This window comes from Monodon monoceros, unplaced genomic scaffold (assembly GCF_005190385.1).
Source record: "Monodon monoceros isolate NGI ecotype Baffin Bay Population unplaced genomic scaffold, NGI_Narwhal_1 Super_Scaffold_17, whole genome shotgun sequence".
NCBI classification, from domain to species: Eukaryota; Metazoa; Chordata; class Mammalia; order Artiodactyla; family Monodontidae; genus Monodon; species Monodon monoceros.
In genome coordinates this window covers 17,539,453-17,556,448 of record NW_021703773.1, presented here as the reverse complement: position 1 = coordinate 17,556,448, position 16,996 = coordinate 17,539,453, and the positions used below count along the sequence as shown (strand labels likewise).

Below are 16,996 nucleotides of genomic sequence, written 5' to 3'. Positions count from 1 at the left end.
TAATCCTGATGTGAGATGGAAAAGAGACAGAGCAGAAATTCATTTTAAAGGAAGAAATGACAAAAGAGACTACTGAGAAATATGTCAACTAATATGGTATACTCCCCACACCAGCTGAGAGAAAGGAACTAATTACAGTTTAAACTCTACATAAGTAGCTATCAAATACTGAAAAAAAAATTCATTTAAGCCAATATCATACTGAGAAAATATGCAAACAATTTCTACTGGTTATATGCTTAGGTATAAAACATTATGCTTAATATAAAGTATTCTACATGTTATATAGCACAATAGCTATAACGACAGTATTATGCTTAAAGCTGGCTGAACAAACACTAGTAAGAACACTTCATTAAAAATAGCCATGCAATAGCCTGAAGACTCAAACCTTCTAGAATACAATTTACCTATAGTGGAGCATGAAATTGGCTGTGCATTGCTATCACTTGTTGAAGTTTTTCTTCCTTGGCTCTTCTACAGTGGCAAATCTAGAAGACAAATTATTTAAAATACCAGTCACTTCTCCAGTAATCTTCCTACTACTAGCTAAATTTGACAGAATTCTAAGTAAGAATCTTTTAACTTGTTGACATTATTTAAACTGTGGATGTCTGAGGTAGAGCAGAATTTAAGAATCAAAAAAAAGTTTTAATTTTGTTTGGAAGATAATCTTTGTAAACTTCCAGAATGTAAAACACACTCTGATCCTTTATACCAGTTCTCTGATTATATAATTTCAAATATCTGTGTTTTAAAAATATGAAAATAAATCCTATTGTTGTTACCCAGGAAGCTTAACAAATAGAAACTTCAGGGCTTCCCTGGTGGCACTGTGGTTAAGAATCCGCCTGCCAATGCAGGGGACACGGGTTTGAGCCCTGGTCCGGGAAGATCCCACATGCTGCGGAGCAACTAAGCCCGTGAACCACAACTACTGATCCTGAGCTCTAGAGCCCATGACCCACAACTACTGAAGCCTGCGTGCCTAGAGCCCGTGCTCCGCAACAAAGAGTAGCCTCACTCGCCACAACTAGAGAAAGCCTCCGCACAGCAACGAAGACCCAACGCAGCTAAAAATAAATCAAAACAAAAACAACTTCAAGATACAGTTATACAGTACTGAAGAAAAATGGACCCAAAATCGACGCTTCACTAATGCTATAACCATAGTCATTAATATCTCTGTACTTCAAATTTTCTCATGGAAAACGGGGATAATAAAATCTGCCACACTTTCCTTAACAGTTCATATATATATATGGCACATCTGTTTTATAACGTTTATTAACAAAAGGTTATTTTTAAACTGTGATGTTTCAGAGAAATTAGGTAAATATTTAGGACTCTATCAAAGGACAAGATACTGCTAAGCAGACTTAAAATTTTTTTCTTTAAATATAATGGAGGGCTTCCCTGGTGGCGCAGTGGTTGCGAGTCTGACTGTGGATGCAGGGGACGTGGGTTCGTGCCCCGGTCTTGGGAGGATCCCACATGCCGCGGAGCGGCTGGGCCCGTGAGCCATGGCCGCTGAGCCTGCGCGTCCGGAGCCTGTGCTCCACAACGGGAGAGGCCACAACAGTGAGAGGCCCGCGTACCGCCAAAAAAAAAAAAAAAAAAAATATATATATATATATACATATATATAAAATGGAAATACTAGAACAGAAATTATCCCCAGAATGTTCTCAGTAATATTAAAAACAAAAAAATTTTAAAAATCTGTATAGGGAATTCCCTGGTGGTGCAGCTGTTAGGACTCGGCACTTTCACAATAGTGGCCTGGGTTCAAACCCTGGTCAGTGAACTAAGATCCTGCAAGCCGTGCGGCACAGCCAAACAAACAAACAAACTAACAAAGACATTATATAGGTTATTCTCTTTTTAAACAACTTGTGAAACAGGTTATTCAGGAGTATATTACAACTATTAAGACTAGGCTTAAGCTAATTTACTAGCTTTACTACAGAACGATACAGATACTATCATTTCTGAAACAGAACCATTATGTGATTTACCTGCTTGTGTACTCACAAGCAGCAGGTTTAAAGTGATAGCAGGATGTTGCTATCATTCTCAATAGAGGCTCTTCAGTTTCCTCTCACGGCACTCAAAACTCCAGCTCAGTAATGTGCTAAGGTTTTTTTTACTCATGAATATACATAAGTTATTTGATATTACGCTGTCACTTGTCCTCAACTGAAGAGTATTACATACTGTTCTCTTTTCCATGAAGCTACTGAGAAAATCATCTATATCAGTTTTTCCCTCCAAGAAATCTTCTGCAATATTATCAGAGTCTTCCTCAGCTTCATGTGCAGCTACTTTCAATCTTGCCTGTAGGGCACTCGCACTACAGCTCTGAAAAAGAAAATCAAGTATATTAGTTTCTAATGCTCAGAAAAACTCCTTAGAGGGAAGGAAAATGGAGTAGAGGTAGAGGTAGGGAGAAGCAATTCATTATGTGCCTTACAAAGCTTCTTTTTGAGGAAATCTGGTCCCATCTAAGTCCTCACCTTTTGGATATGAGATGGCTACCTAACACAATAGAAACCAATGCATTGCCTACAAGCTACTGAGTGAGAGAAACTGGGCAGATCACTGTCCTCTCTTGGGAATTTAGGAATCAGATCATTGTGGTAGGCACCCTCTAAGATGATCCCCAATGATTCTCCTCTCCTGGTATTCCTGCTCTTGTATAATCCCCTCCCCTTGAGTGTGGTCTGGACCTAGTGACTTGCTTCTAATGAACAGAATATGGCAAAGGTGATGGAATTAAATTTAACCAAAGTGGTGAAGGACACCGAAAACTACAAAACATTGCTGAAAGAAATTAAAGAAGACATAAATAAGTAGAAAGACACCCTGTGTTCATGGATCAGAAGACTTAATACTTTTAAGACAATACTACCCAAAGTGATCTCCAGAGTCTATGTAATCCCTATCAAAATGTCAACAGCATTTTTTGCAGAAATAGAAAAATCCACCCTAAAATTCAGAGAATCTCAAGAGACCCCCAAATAGTCAAAACGATCTTGAAAAATAAGAACAAAGTTGGAGGATTCATACTTACTGATTTCAAAAGTTACTATAAAGCTACAGTAATCAAAACAGTATGGTACTGGCAATCAGAAGAGACATATAGATCAATGAAATAACAAACACTCATACATATGGCCAAATATTTTCAAAAGTGTGCTGAGACCATTCAATTGGGAAAGGACAGTCTTGGACAACTATTGCTAGGAAAACTGGATATCCATGTTCAGAATTAAGTTGCACCCTTACCTTACCTCATACACAAAATTTAACTCAAAATGGATTAAAGATCTAAATGTAGGAACTAAAACTGTTTTTAATTAATAGTCATCCTAGTGGGTGTGAGATGGTATCTCATTGTGATACATCACATACAGGTATATATAGAAATACACCATTTTTAATCACCTTTACCTACACTGGTTATCTATCCTTACAAGTCTCGCTCACACAATGTAATTTTCCTTATTAGTGTAAGGTTAGGCATCTTTTCAAATGTTTCCATTTACTTACTCATTAAATATTTATTGAGTACGTACCATGTGCCAAGCACTGGACCAAGGTATTGGGTATACAGGGGGAAAAAAACAGGACAGGTTCCTGCACTAATGGCACCAACAGTCTAGTGAAGTGGTTTCCATACTTTAGAGTATAGAAGAGTCATCATCTTCAGAGGTTCTGAGTGAGCACATCTATAGAGACAATCCTAGGAATCAAGGATTTTTTTAAACATTTCAAGAAGTCAGAATAATTGCTATATCAGAATGTTTATTGGACCTTCATATTTCTCCTTTTGTGAGTTTCCTGTTCTTCCCTTTGCCTGTATGTAAGGTTTCTTTATGGACCATTGGCATTAATATTTGTTATATCTGCTACAAATATTTGTCCCCTTTACTTCACTCTTGATTTTATGATCTTCAATGTATACAAAGTTTAAATTTATATATAGCTTAAATCATCAGTTTTTTATTTTATGCTTCTGCCTATTGTCATAATGCTTAGAAAGGATTTTCCCATCATAATCCTAAAAAAAACCTCTAGCAGATAGTTGTCTCTCATAATTTTATGGTTTCCACCTAAATACTTACTCTATCTAGAGTATTCTTCTGTGTATGCTATGATATAGGGATCTAACTTTTTTCTAAATGGACTGCCTTTATTAAATTCTCATTCTTTTCTAACCAATTACTCATATATATGTCTGTTTCTGAACTGCAGAATCTGTTCCATAGAACTATTTTTTGCTTCCTACAAGGCTACTCTACTGTTTTAAATAAAGAGTTTTTATAGTGTATGTTGATATTGGGAAAGGGTTTCTTTTTGCTCAAGCTCTTCTTGACTAGTTTAACCTGTTTAGTTTTTCAGAAGAACTTTAGAATAAATCTGTTTAAATTAAAAAAAATACTCTTGCGATTTTGAGTGGAAGTATAGAAGATTTTTAAGTTATTTTGGGAAGAATGAAATCTTTATAATACTGTATCTTTCAGTCCATGAATATTCTGTTACTCTATTTCTTCAAGTCTTCTTTTGTGTCATTCAGTAAAGTTTCCTAACTTACTTCATTGGGTTCAGTTCTAAATTTTTTACAGTTTTGTTTATATTGTAAATGAGTTTTTTTCTTCTACTTCATTTTGCACTGGTAGTTGTGAGATATCTAGAAGAAAACCTTCTCAATTTGCTAGGATTTTTACTTGTTTGGTTTTGGTTAACAACCATTTCATCTTTTCTTTTACATTATACCTCTTTTCCTTTTCTTGTCTTCTTACAGTGGCCAGAACCCCCCAAGCAATGTTAAATAGCAGTGATACTGGGGCATCACTGTCTCATTCCTAACATTAAAGGGATCCTGGAAATGTTGAGTCATTAGGTATGATGTTTGCTGTTGGTTTCCTTATTAAATTAAGGAATTAATTTTATCTTAGTTTACTAAGAGTTTGTCTAAGGAATGATGCTGATTATTGTGAACAGCTTCTTCAGCATCTACTAAGCTTTAATAAGCATCTACAGGTATCTTAGTTAACTCTGTGAGATTTTCCAGTTAAGTGAGGGAGGACTGCTTACATGTGACTCCTGACTCTGATACTTTCTATTTACATGACCTCAGGGATGTTATTGAATATCCATGTGCCTCAGTTTCCTCATCTGCAAAATGGATAAACAGTAACAACATCTACCTCATAGGGTTTTGGGTGGAATGGGCAATATATGTAAATAGCTTAGTGCAATACAAAAGATACAACAATTGTACAATGTCAGCTACTATTATTTTATTCTAAAGAATGATCATCTGAAATCTATTATAAATTTATATTCTCCTTTACCATCATTTTTTTTTGCTGTTGTCTTATTTCTATTTTATGTTTTACTAAATTGGCTTTACCTTCTAGAATTCCTGATTTTAAAGGAAACAGAATATTATGATTGGGTTACTGACATTTATTTTAATTTTTTAAATGATTTTTGCCCTTTTTATTTTTAAAGATTTGTTTTTTTAAGAACATGGGTTGAATTTTATGAAGTTTTTGATTTTTCACATATTTCTAGCATAAAATCTATTATTTGTGGTGAATTATACTTTATACTTTTTATATATTATATTATATTTTTCAATTTGCTAACTTTTCATTTAAGATACTTGTATATAGGCTTACAAGTAGTCTAAAATTTAAATTTTTGTTGGTAGCTTTTATTAGAAGAGTTAAACTGCCTTTATAATAACTCTCCCAGAAGAGTTCTTTATGGGGCTTTTTATTTTTCTATTTTGGAACCAAATGCTCTTGCATGAGCACAACTGATTTACAATGGCTTATAACTGACAGCTGTTCATCTGCGTAACTTAGAGCTGTTTATCATGACTTATAAACAGATAAGATAAACTCAGATACCTAATAAATGTTTTCTGGTAATAATGAATTTAAGAATGTGGCACATGCACATTAAGATTAAAAATTCTTATGGTAAAAGAGCTAAACAATCTTACCTCACTAAGTTCATGCTGCCTTTGCATCTTCTTTTCAAAAGTTGATTTCATTTGTGTCAGTAATTCATACTAAAAGAGAAAATTAAAATGCTATTTAATTCTATTTTAAAATTGTATGGATTTCTTAAAAAATGATAACTAACTCACCTTATCTAAAACAGTTTGCCTTTTGGCTTCCAAGCTGGGCTCCAAAAGGAGATTTTTTCCTGTAAGATAAATTTTTAGTTTATTGCTAGGTAAAGATCACATTTTTCTTAGGAAATTTAATAAGTAAGGAAAGACATACTTGCTAGCTCCTCAATACTTTTCATTAAGTCATCCTTGTCAGTAATAATTTGTTTTAGTTGAGGCAAAGTCAGAAACTGTTCTAGTAATACCTCCTCTTGGTCATTCATATCTGTAAGTTGTGATACACTAGAAACACAACAGAAAAAATTGTTAATGAATATCAGTCATCTAGTTTTTTTCCATAATAAATATTCACCATTTTTCAGTTTTATTCAGCTGATAGAGTTCTAAATAATTTTTGACATATATATTTTTATATAGACACAGAAGAAGGAAAATTACAACCTTAAAAGCAAATAAAACATCAATCACAATAGAACAAAAAGTACTCTAAATACAGTACAGTGTCAAGTCACTACAGGACTATGAAGACGAGGGTTTATGAACAGCCCTAATAACCTACCAATTTTAACCTCTGAGCCTATTTACCTAATAGGAATGTGGCTGTCACAATAAATGATACATGTATATGTGTCTGTGTACATATAGTCATAAAAATGTTTTTAAAAAGCAATCGTGGAAGGCCAATCCCAGAACAAAAATCATATCCAGAGAGTGAAAGAGGGAACTGGATGGGTGGGATAGGGAGGGAGGGAAACCTTTCTGAACCTATCTTTCAGTTTTGACTACATACAGATCCATATAAATGCATTATATAATTAAAAAACAAAATTAAAAAAGAAAAAGCAGTCTCTAAAATTCAAAGCAAATGGAAATAAATGAACCTGGTTTTTTTTCCTAAGTTATATAATCATCCAGAGAAATTTTACTGAAAAGACTTTAAAAAATAGTATTTGGCTGTACATCTCTGGTGTGCTATATCCTAAAGACAAAAGAAGTGTAAAAAACAAAACAAATAAACAAAAACTTATCCTGCTTTCAATAATCACTACTGATATTGTTATTTTATTAGTATTGTTATTTTGAAAAAGAACAAGTGCCTTTCAGAGAAATGGCTGGCTTCAGGTCAGGGAAAAAAAAATGTTCATGTTGAGCCCATGACATCTTTGTTTTGCCAGTTTCCTATTGACTAAAGATAGAACTGTTTAAGCAGCAAAAAGAATAATGTTTGAATGGACTGAAAGACAAATTTCTTTTTTAATTTATGAGTTTATAATAACTCAAAAACAACCATAAAAAAACAAAAACTCGCCTATCAGAACTTTTGCAGCTAGCTTATGCATCAACTCATTATTCTCAAAATCAATAAATTAAGAGGAAAAAAATCAAGCATATATTTTGTCTTTCTGTATGAAGTATATTTCAATATAACTAAACTTTCCTTTTCTATGAAGGAAAGTCTTCATAGACTTCTGGCTAATTCTGGCAGTAGGAAATCACATTTGCAATCCTTAATGAAATAATGCACAGTCAGTGATTTCAAGTGTTTCAACCTGTTTCAATCCTAATGTCACTAAAAAAAGGCAACCAGACATCATTTCTGCCATATGTGATGTAATAGGAAATATGCACTAACTATGATGTAAATATTCTTGCCAAAAGAATTAAACCTAAATTTTTTCCCCCAGTTTTCTTGAGACATTGTCTAAGTTTAAGGTGTACAATGTAATGATTTGACAAAAAAAATTGAACCTACATCTAATCAAAACTCTGTATCTAGCCACCAGTAGAAGGAAATATGAGAAACAGAGGAACACCCTCAATGGAACCACAAGGTGCAATCAGGCAACAACAGGGTATGGGAAATTCTATAGGACAAATAACCAGTTTCTTACATAAATATTTAATAATATGTGTATAATTTACTCTCTATGTGTTTATATGTGTATGTATATATATTTGTATGTATATGTATGCATGCATATGTGTGTATATATGTTTGTGTGTATATGTACATACATATTAATAAACATGGGAGAAATGGTTCATGATTAAAAGAACTATAAAAGATAACAGTATTCAAATGCAATAGGTAGATATTATTTTGAACCCTGATTCAAATAAACTACCAACCAAAAGATTTAATTATTAAGACCCTGGGGAAATAAGATAATATCAAAGAATTAAAGAATGAGCATTCATATTGTGAGGTATGATGATGATGTGGATTGGGATTATGGCAAAGGAAAAGTCTTTACCTGGTGGAGAGATTTAGTGAAGAACTTATAGGTAAAAATAACAGAATATTTGGGATTTGGTTTAAAATAATCCTGACCTATACCCATACTTCCTGAAAAAAGCTAGAAGATGGCAAAGAGGTTCACCTTTTTGTATTTTTGATGTTTTCATAATAATGTTTTTAAAGGGAAGGAAGAAAGGAAAGGAGGAGGAGAATGCTCTATAACACGGCAACAATAACAGCCCCTACTTCACGGGTTGCTGCAAGCATTACTCCGTGTATGACTGCTTTAACGTGTACGTGCTGCGTGTAAACTTCATTAATTATTAGCAGAGAATAACACATCACCACTTCCTACAAGTGACTGTAAAACACTGGATCAAATAAAGCTAAACGTTTTTTAACTGTAGGATTTCTCACAGACCAGTAACTCAATAAATATAACCTACAAGACATACGACTGATTCATAGAACTTTCCCACTAAGACAACCACAATATAGGAAGAGTGATGACTTAAAAGTTTTTTTTAACTTAATATGGATATGAAAATGATGATGTGGTTTCTATTTACAAATTAAATAGACAACAAACACCAATGTTACTCTCCTAGTTTTTTTACCTTAGTTCTGAGAGTTCTGGAAATACATCAGGGATATCAGGCATCTTGTAACCAAAACCATTTTGGCTTATCTAAAGAGAGTGTGAAATGGTGTTAAATTTCAGCCATCTTTTTGACTGCTCCTATTTGGTTGTAAAAGTAATTTTTAATGTACTGCATCCCATAACTGTTTTCATTATCACACTTAATCTTTGCACTTCACATTGTCCTTACCCTCCCCTTCTTTCTTCACTGTTTTTTCAGTGTATCTTTATACATAGAGGGTTACTTTTTTTTTTAATGGGGATCACGTGAGTACCTGTGTTTAGCCCTTGGACAAGTATACGGTTGTAAAATAAATCTCCTAAGTGTATCTGTGACATATGTGGAGAATTATCTCTGGGTTTCATTGATGTATATGAATGTTTGTCTCAAAGTGAAAGGCATTAAGTATAGAAAAATTAGTAAGTTGGCAAAAATCTGAATAGTTACCTAAGTTCCATGAGAGAGTAGGGTAGATAAGGAACAGAGTATACATTGTTTGAATATAGATGACATTTTAAAATCAAGGACCCATGAAAAGTTCTCTTGTAATTTTATTTATACTAATTATAATTTGTTCATAATATTCATTAATACAATGATGAAAGGTTTTGGAAAAATGAAGTCTACTTGGGTCTATATTCTGATGGGTCTATATTCTAAATTATTACAAACACTAAAATTAGTAAAGTTGATTATGATATTTTTTTAATATTTGAGTATTACTATGGGTGATATTCACTAAGGGTTAAAAATGAAGGTTTTAAAATCCCTTTAATATGTTTAATGCACAGTCTCTCCCTCAGTAACATCCCACATGGCAGCAGATACCAGCTTAACTTAAGAACACACAATTTTTTACACCAATGAGACACTGGATTAAAAGTCCTCAGTATGCTAGAGCAGACCCTCCATAAGCTGATACATGCTTCTCCTATACAATCCTTCTCATATCTTTGCCTGTGTCCTATATGACAACCAGAGGGCTCTGTAACAGGCAGCTTCACAAATATGCCATCTGGTTTATGCTCCCAAATCTTTGTCAATGCTGTTGCCTCTTCACAGAATTGCCCTATGCGACCCCCTAACATCCTGGCAAATTCATTACCATCAAAATTTGGCCCCAAGTGTAAATCCATTCATTCATCTGCCTCATTTTGAATGAGCACCTACTATATGCATCAGGCATGCTTTGAGGCACCAAGGATAAAGTGGTTTAAGAAAAAGAACTGCATCTTTTATAAAGTTATCTTTCTAGCTCTATGATGGTCCCTGGGAGCACTGACTATTCCCTTAACTGTGTCTTTGCCATAGCTCTAGACTATCTCTTCTACTTACAATTATTTAATTATTTGCTGGTTACCTCTTTGAAATTGTTACTTAAGTTGAAAATGTGATTTAATCTCTTTATCTTTTGTGCCATGGTGGCTGGCACACTGGAGGGATATAATGTATGTTGACTGAATATTTCAAGGGTACAAACTACTATCTGATACCAACCGGTGCTGAAGTGTCTGTTGTGGGAACAGGCAGTGGCAGATTTGAAAGGACACCAAATGAAGGAGCAGCAGGTTTGGCTGCTGTATGACTTGTCGCTGAAGAAGAAACAGTGTCAGCAACAGATAAAGAACTGACAGTCCTGGTAGCTTCTTGTGGGGGATATGGAGGAAGAAATGGAAAACCCGGAGAAGCACAAGGAGGCGTCCCACCCGCTTTACTGTACAGGCTAAAGAGAAAGAGACGAAAAACATGAGGTTAGATTTTAGGGGTAAGTTTGTAAAAGTATTCCTAAATTGTTCTAAATAACAGTGGTTATGCAGTACAGATGGCAGGTGCCATTAGTTATTATAATTATATAAGTGAATCAGATATCATATAAATTGATTTTTTCAATTTTTCAAGAGAAAATTTTCGTTTCTTTCCATGAAAAAGAAAAATGTTTCAGAAAATATACAATTCAACTGGTCACACTGGAAGTGAACAGAATGCTCAAAACTCAAATATGGCCTTTCTGTTGGCATCAATGTGTATCTTCATAGAAGAAATGGAGAACATTTAAGTCCAGGAAATGTATTCAACTGTAGCTTGAATAAATTCGTAGCTTTCATTATATCTGGCAAAATCTGACTGCAAGTCAAGACTGCTTTTCTGGAAAATTTCAAAGAAAAATATATAGATGAGCTGTTAAAAATGTTAAAACATAAAAAAGATGCATATAAAAACTATGTATAGGGCTTCCCTGGTGGCGCAGTGGTTGAGAGTCTGCCTGCTGATGCAGGGGATACGGGTTCGTGCCCCGGTCCGGGAAGATCCCACATGCTGCGGAGTGGCTAGGCTTGTGAGCCATGGCCGCTGAGCCTGCACGTCCGGAGCCTGTGCTCCGCAACGGGAGAGGCCACAACAGTGAGAGGCCCGCATACCTCAAAAAAAAAAAAAAAAAACTATGTATAAGAAAAAGCAGCACAGCAGTATGTACTCAAGATATAATCAGAAAATAATTTATTTTTGCAAGGTAATAAATATTGGGTTCTGAATCAAGATGGTGACATAGGAAGATCCTGAATTCACCTTCTCCCACAGAAATACTGAATCAACAGCTACATAGGGAACAATTTCCTCTGAAAAAAACCCTAAAAACTAGCTGAGCAGCTCCTACACATTGGGCAAACAAGAAGAAAATGACATCTAAGCTGGTAGGAGAAGCTGAGACACAATGTCACCATAAACCTTACCCTCAGCAGGACAACCCACAAGCTGGAGAAAACTCAAAACCCAGAGCTTTTCTCTGGGGAGTTAAGGGTTGAGTTTGAACCTGAGAGACAAGCCCCCAAACATCTAGCTCTGAAGACCAAAAGAGCTCATGTCCCCGAGACGCGAACTAAGAAACAATTCTTACAGGGCTTGTACTCTTGGACTCCCCTGCCTTAGGGCCAAATGCAGAAGAGGACCTGATTTAATGTGAAAGAGGCTCACTTGCCAATCTTAAAGCATCAGCTCCAGGCAGCAGGCATCTAACTTAACACACATCTAGGGGTCCGCTGAGATACTTTCTGGGGATGGTGGCTGGTGGGCGACATCTTGTTTCCCATCTGCTGTGCTCCAGAGACCCAGTACCACCCAGAGGGAGCTCCTATATGCATCTGGTGCTCTGGTTTCTGCAGCTCCTGCCCAGGGAACATCCCTTGATTGCTTGACTCTGGATGCCAGGCAGGCTAATGTTCCTGGGTCCCTCAGGATTGTAACCATCAGAGAGAAGGTTCTTGGTAGACTATGACCCCCAGGACATTGCACAGACAGAAGACAGAAGCAACCCCCAGTCTTTCTGTGAAAGAGGCCTATGTGCTTGTCCAGGGGCTTTGACATTGAGGCACCCACGGAGATGCTCTCAGGGAATGGAGGCCAGTGGACGTCATCTCCGCACTCTCCCTCTGCCTCACTCCAGCTCACCAGTATCTTAGAGAAAGGAGCTTATACCCTTGTTTTTGCAGTGGCAACCAGAGGGACAACACAACATTGTCTGAATCTGACAGCCAGCGGGGCTCACACTCACAGAAATGGAGAACAAGTTCTAAATCAGCTACCCCCCCAGGGGAACAGCATGAGACAACAGGAGCTCAGTCTTTCTGCTGAAAGAGGCCTATTAGCCTATTATCATAGCTATAGCCTGAGGGGCAGGCTTCTAATTAAACACAACTCTAAGGACTGAATGTAATCCTTCCACAGACTCCAGAGGGCGGGCTCTACTATCTTTGTGCTCTCCCTCTGCATGTTCCGGAACGCCAGCATGTCTTGCAGGGGAGATCTTACGTGTGTTTGGTGTCCCAGTTTTGTATTTGGTGCTCTGGTTTTTGTGGCTGCCAACCAGGGAATGCCCCTTACTTACCTGGCTCTGGTGGCCAGGGGGGCTGACATTCCTGGGTCCCATGAGACTGTAACAGTTGTAGACAGTTCTTGGCAGGCTACCACACCAGGGCACTGCAGATAGCACACTTAAACACACCCACAGTCTTAATGTGAAACAGGCCTATTTGCTTATCCTGAAGCTTCAGTCTGAGGGGTGGGCTTCAGGCTTGGAATCCATGCATGTGAAGGCCTGTGGAAGTGCCTTCAGGGAACAGAGGCCAATGGACACCATGTTTTCATTCTCATCACCTGGCTCAGGTGGCTAGCAGGACTTAATAAGCTTGTGGTCCCACAGAACTGTATATATTTGCATACATTAAAAGCTGCCGCCAGAAGGTCTTGCTTCCAATCAGCCTAAATCTAGGTATGGATATCCTCCCCTGTGGGGCAATGACAGGTCTTGACACACCCTTAATTCCTGGGAGCTATTAAAAAAATAATAGGTTGCTTGGACAATCACAAAGGCTTGAGAGACAGTCAAGAGCCAGGGTAGGGTTGAATGATAAGGTTCATCTCCTAGTCCTGTCCTCAAAACTGGGAGAGGTAACTGTTTTATCTTACACAGAGTCAAGCAAAAAGAAGAAACAAAGAAATATGTTCCAAATAAAAGTACAGGATAAAACCTCAGAAAAAAAACCTTAATGAAATGAAATGAAGATACATAATTTACCTGATAAAGAGTTCAGAGTAAAGGTCATAAAAATGCTCCCTGAACATAGACAGAACCTCAACAAAGAGAAAGAAAATACAAGAAAGAAGCAAAGCTGGAGAATACAACAACTGAACTGAAAAATATACTATAGAGGGATTCAATAGCAGACTGGATGAAGCAAAGTGAGAAATGGAATATTTCCTGCCATATCAGTAAACAAAGGATGTCACAGTCATCAGCCAGAAGAAATGATCAGTGAACTCAAGACAGGGCAGTGGAACTCACAAAATCAGAGCAGAGAAAAAAAAGGAAAAAAAGTGAAGATAGCTTAAGGAACTTACGGTTTGTATTATACGGGTACCAGCAGGAGAAGAGACAGAGAAAGGGGCAGAAAACTTATCTGAAGAAATAATGGCTGAAAACTTCTCTAACCTAGGGAAGGAAACTGGCATCCAGACCCAGGAAAGCCAGGAAGTCCCAAACAAGATGAACCAAGACACATTTTTTTTTGCGGTACGTGGGCCTCTCACTGTTGTGGCCTCTCCCGCTGCAGAGCACAGGCTCCGGACGCGCAGGCTCAGCGGCCATGGCTCACGGGCCCAGCCGTTCCACGGCATGTGGGATCCTCCCGGACCAGGGCATGAACCTGTGTCCCCTGCATCGGCAGGCGGACTCTTAACCCACTGTGCCACCAGGGGAGCCCCAAGACACATTTTAATTAAAATGTCAAAAGTTAAAGACAAGGCAAGGATCTTAAAAGCAGCAAGAGAAAAACAACTTGTTAGGTACAAGGGAACCCCCATAAAACTACCAGCAGATTTTTCAGCTGAAACTTTGCAGGCCAGAAGGCAAGGGAATGACATATTTAGAGTACCAAAAGAAAAACACTTTCAAGAATACTCTACATAGCAAAGTTCTCATTCAGAATTGAAGCAGAGGTAGAGTTTTCCAGACAAGCAAAAGCTAAAGGAGTTATCACCACTAAACCGACCTTACAAGAAATGTTAAAGGGACTTCTTTATGCTGATATTACACGCAAATAGAAACCAAAAGAAAGCTGGGGTAGCTATACTTATATCAGACAAAACAGACTTTAAAACAAAGACTGTAATAAGAGACAAAGAAGAGCATTACATAATGGTAAAGGGGTCAATCCAACAAGAGGGTATAACAATTATAAATATTTATGCACCCAAAAGAGCAGCACCTAAATATATAAAGCAAATATAAACAGACCTAAAAGGATAAACAGAGAGCAATAAAATAAGAATAGGGGACTTGGGACTTCCCTGGTGGTGCAGTGGTTAAGAATCTGCCTGCCAGTGCAGGGGACACGGGTTCGATCCCTGATCCGGGAAGATCTCACATGCCGAGGAGCAACTAAGCCTGTGTGCCACAACTACTGAGCCTGTGCTCTAGAGCCCACATGCCACAACTACCGAAGCCTGCGTGCCTAGAGCCCGTGCTCCGCAACAGAAGCCACTGCAATGAGAAGCCCACACACTGCAACAAAGACCCAATGTGGCCAGAAATAAATACATACATACATTTATTTTAAAAAAAAATAGGGGACTTTAATACCTCACTTACAAAACTAAACAAATGGGACTACATCAAACTAAAAAGCTTCTGCACAGCAAAGGAAACCATCAACAAAATGAAAAGGTAACCTACCAATGGGAGAAAATATTTGCAAACCATCTATCTGACAAGGGATTAATATCCAAAATATATAAAGAACCCATACAACTCAACAGCAAAAAAACAAATAATCTGATTTAAAAATGGGAATCTGAATAGATACTTTTCCAAAGAAGACATACAGATGGCCAACAGGTACAAGAAAAGATGCTAATTCTTTGATAATTAGATTACTAACTATCAAACTTGTTGGAATGACTATTATCAAAAAGATAAGAAATAACAAGCATTGGTGAGACTATGGAGAAAAGTGAATGCTTGTACACTGCTGGTAGAAATGTAAATTGGTATAGCCACTATGGAAAACAGGATGGAGGCTCCTCAAAATAGAACTACCATATGATCCAGCAATTCCACTTCCGGGTATTTATGTGAAGAAAATGAAGACACTAACTCGAAAAGATGTCTGCTCCCCTATGTTCATTGCAGCATTATTTACAATAGACGAGAGATGGAAACAACCTAGTGTCCATCAGTAGATGATTAAAGAAAAGGTGGTGTATATATACACCGAAATATTATTCAGCCATAAAAACAAAGAAAATCTTGCCATTCAAAACAATATGGATGTACCCTGAGGGTATTATGCTATGTGAAATATGTCAGACAGAGAAAGGCAAATACCATATGCTCTCATTTATGTGTAGAATTTAAAAACGAAAAACAAAAACAAAAAACACTGAGCTCATAAATACAGAAAAGAGATTGGTGTTTGCCAGAGGCAGGTGATGGGCAGCAGTAGGCAAAATGTGTGAACATGGTCAAAAGGTACAGACTTTCAGTTATAAAATAAATAAGTCATGGGGAGGTAATATACAGCATCATTATGGTTAATAATACTATACTACATATTTGAAAGCTGCTAAGAGTAAATCTTAAACATTCTCATCACAAGAAAAAATTTTGTAACTATGTACGGCGATGGGTGTTAACTGGACTTATCGTGATCGTTTTGTAATATAAATTACTATTGAATCATTCTGTTGTACACGTTACATGTCAATTATACCTAAAAAAGATATTTTACATTTAACTTTTTTTTTCTTTTAGAGCAGTTCAAAGAGAACCACACTCTAAAATAATTAGTGTAATTTAGGCCGAAATGCAGATGAGAATTATCTAAATACCAATACTTAAATTAATATAGTTAAGTTTAAATGGGTCAGTCACTCTTGTATAAAAGATTAAAAGACTTTTTAAAAAAACAGAATACTAAATACTTTACTTTGTATTTGTGGTATAATAAGAAGCATATTTGTCTTTGACCAGGTTCTAGACAAAGTGCTCCTAAAATCCTGGTAAGTTTCTAAATGATAGGACCCTTGTTTGTTATTTGTAACATCTGAGTTTATGCTAATGAGGTGACTTAGGCTGAGTCCCTATATAGTCTGAGGACGGGGTTGGTCACCAAAAAGACCAACTGACAGAGAGTTGGAACTTTCAGCCCCACCCATCGATCTCAGGGAAGACGGGGGCTGCTGAATAAGCTCTAAAAAACCCTTGAACAATAAGATTTGACAAGCTTCTTGTTGATGAATGTATCCATATGGTAGGAGGGTGGTGCACCCCAGTTCATGGGGACAAAAGCTCCTGTGCTTGCGGCTCTCCTAGACCTTGCCCTGCCCTATGTACCTCTTTCATCTGGCTATTCATCTGTATCCTTTATAATATCCTTTATAATCAACTAGTAAACATAAGTAAATTTATTTTGG

At 36.8% G+C, this 16,996-nt stretch overlaps 1 protein-coding gene across 1 annotated transcript in view; it reads right to left on the bottom strand.

Annotated features, from left to right (window-relative positions):
* VPS37A (VPS37A subunit of ESCRT-I) overlaps positions 1–16,996 on the bottom strand; it is a 38,677-nt gene that overhangs the window by 1,734 nt on the left and 19,947 nt on the right. The window contains exons 5-11 of the mRNA XM_029226319.1: positions 10,529–10,754; positions 9,008–9,078; positions 6,306–6,433; positions 6,167–6,225; positions 6,020–6,088; positions 2,218–2,361; positions 411–491 (exon numbers count right to left, since the gene is read on the bottom strand). Coding sequence (XP_029082152.1) covers positions 411–491; positions 2,218–2,361; positions 6,020–6,088; positions 6,167–6,225; positions 6,306–6,433; positions 9,008–9,078; positions 10,529–10,754 — 778 coding nt within the window. The remainder of the gene's footprint in view (positions 1–410; positions 492–2,217; positions 2,362–6,019; positions 6,089–6,166; positions 6,226–6,305; positions 6,434–9,007; positions 9,079–10,528; positions 10,755–16,996) is intronic.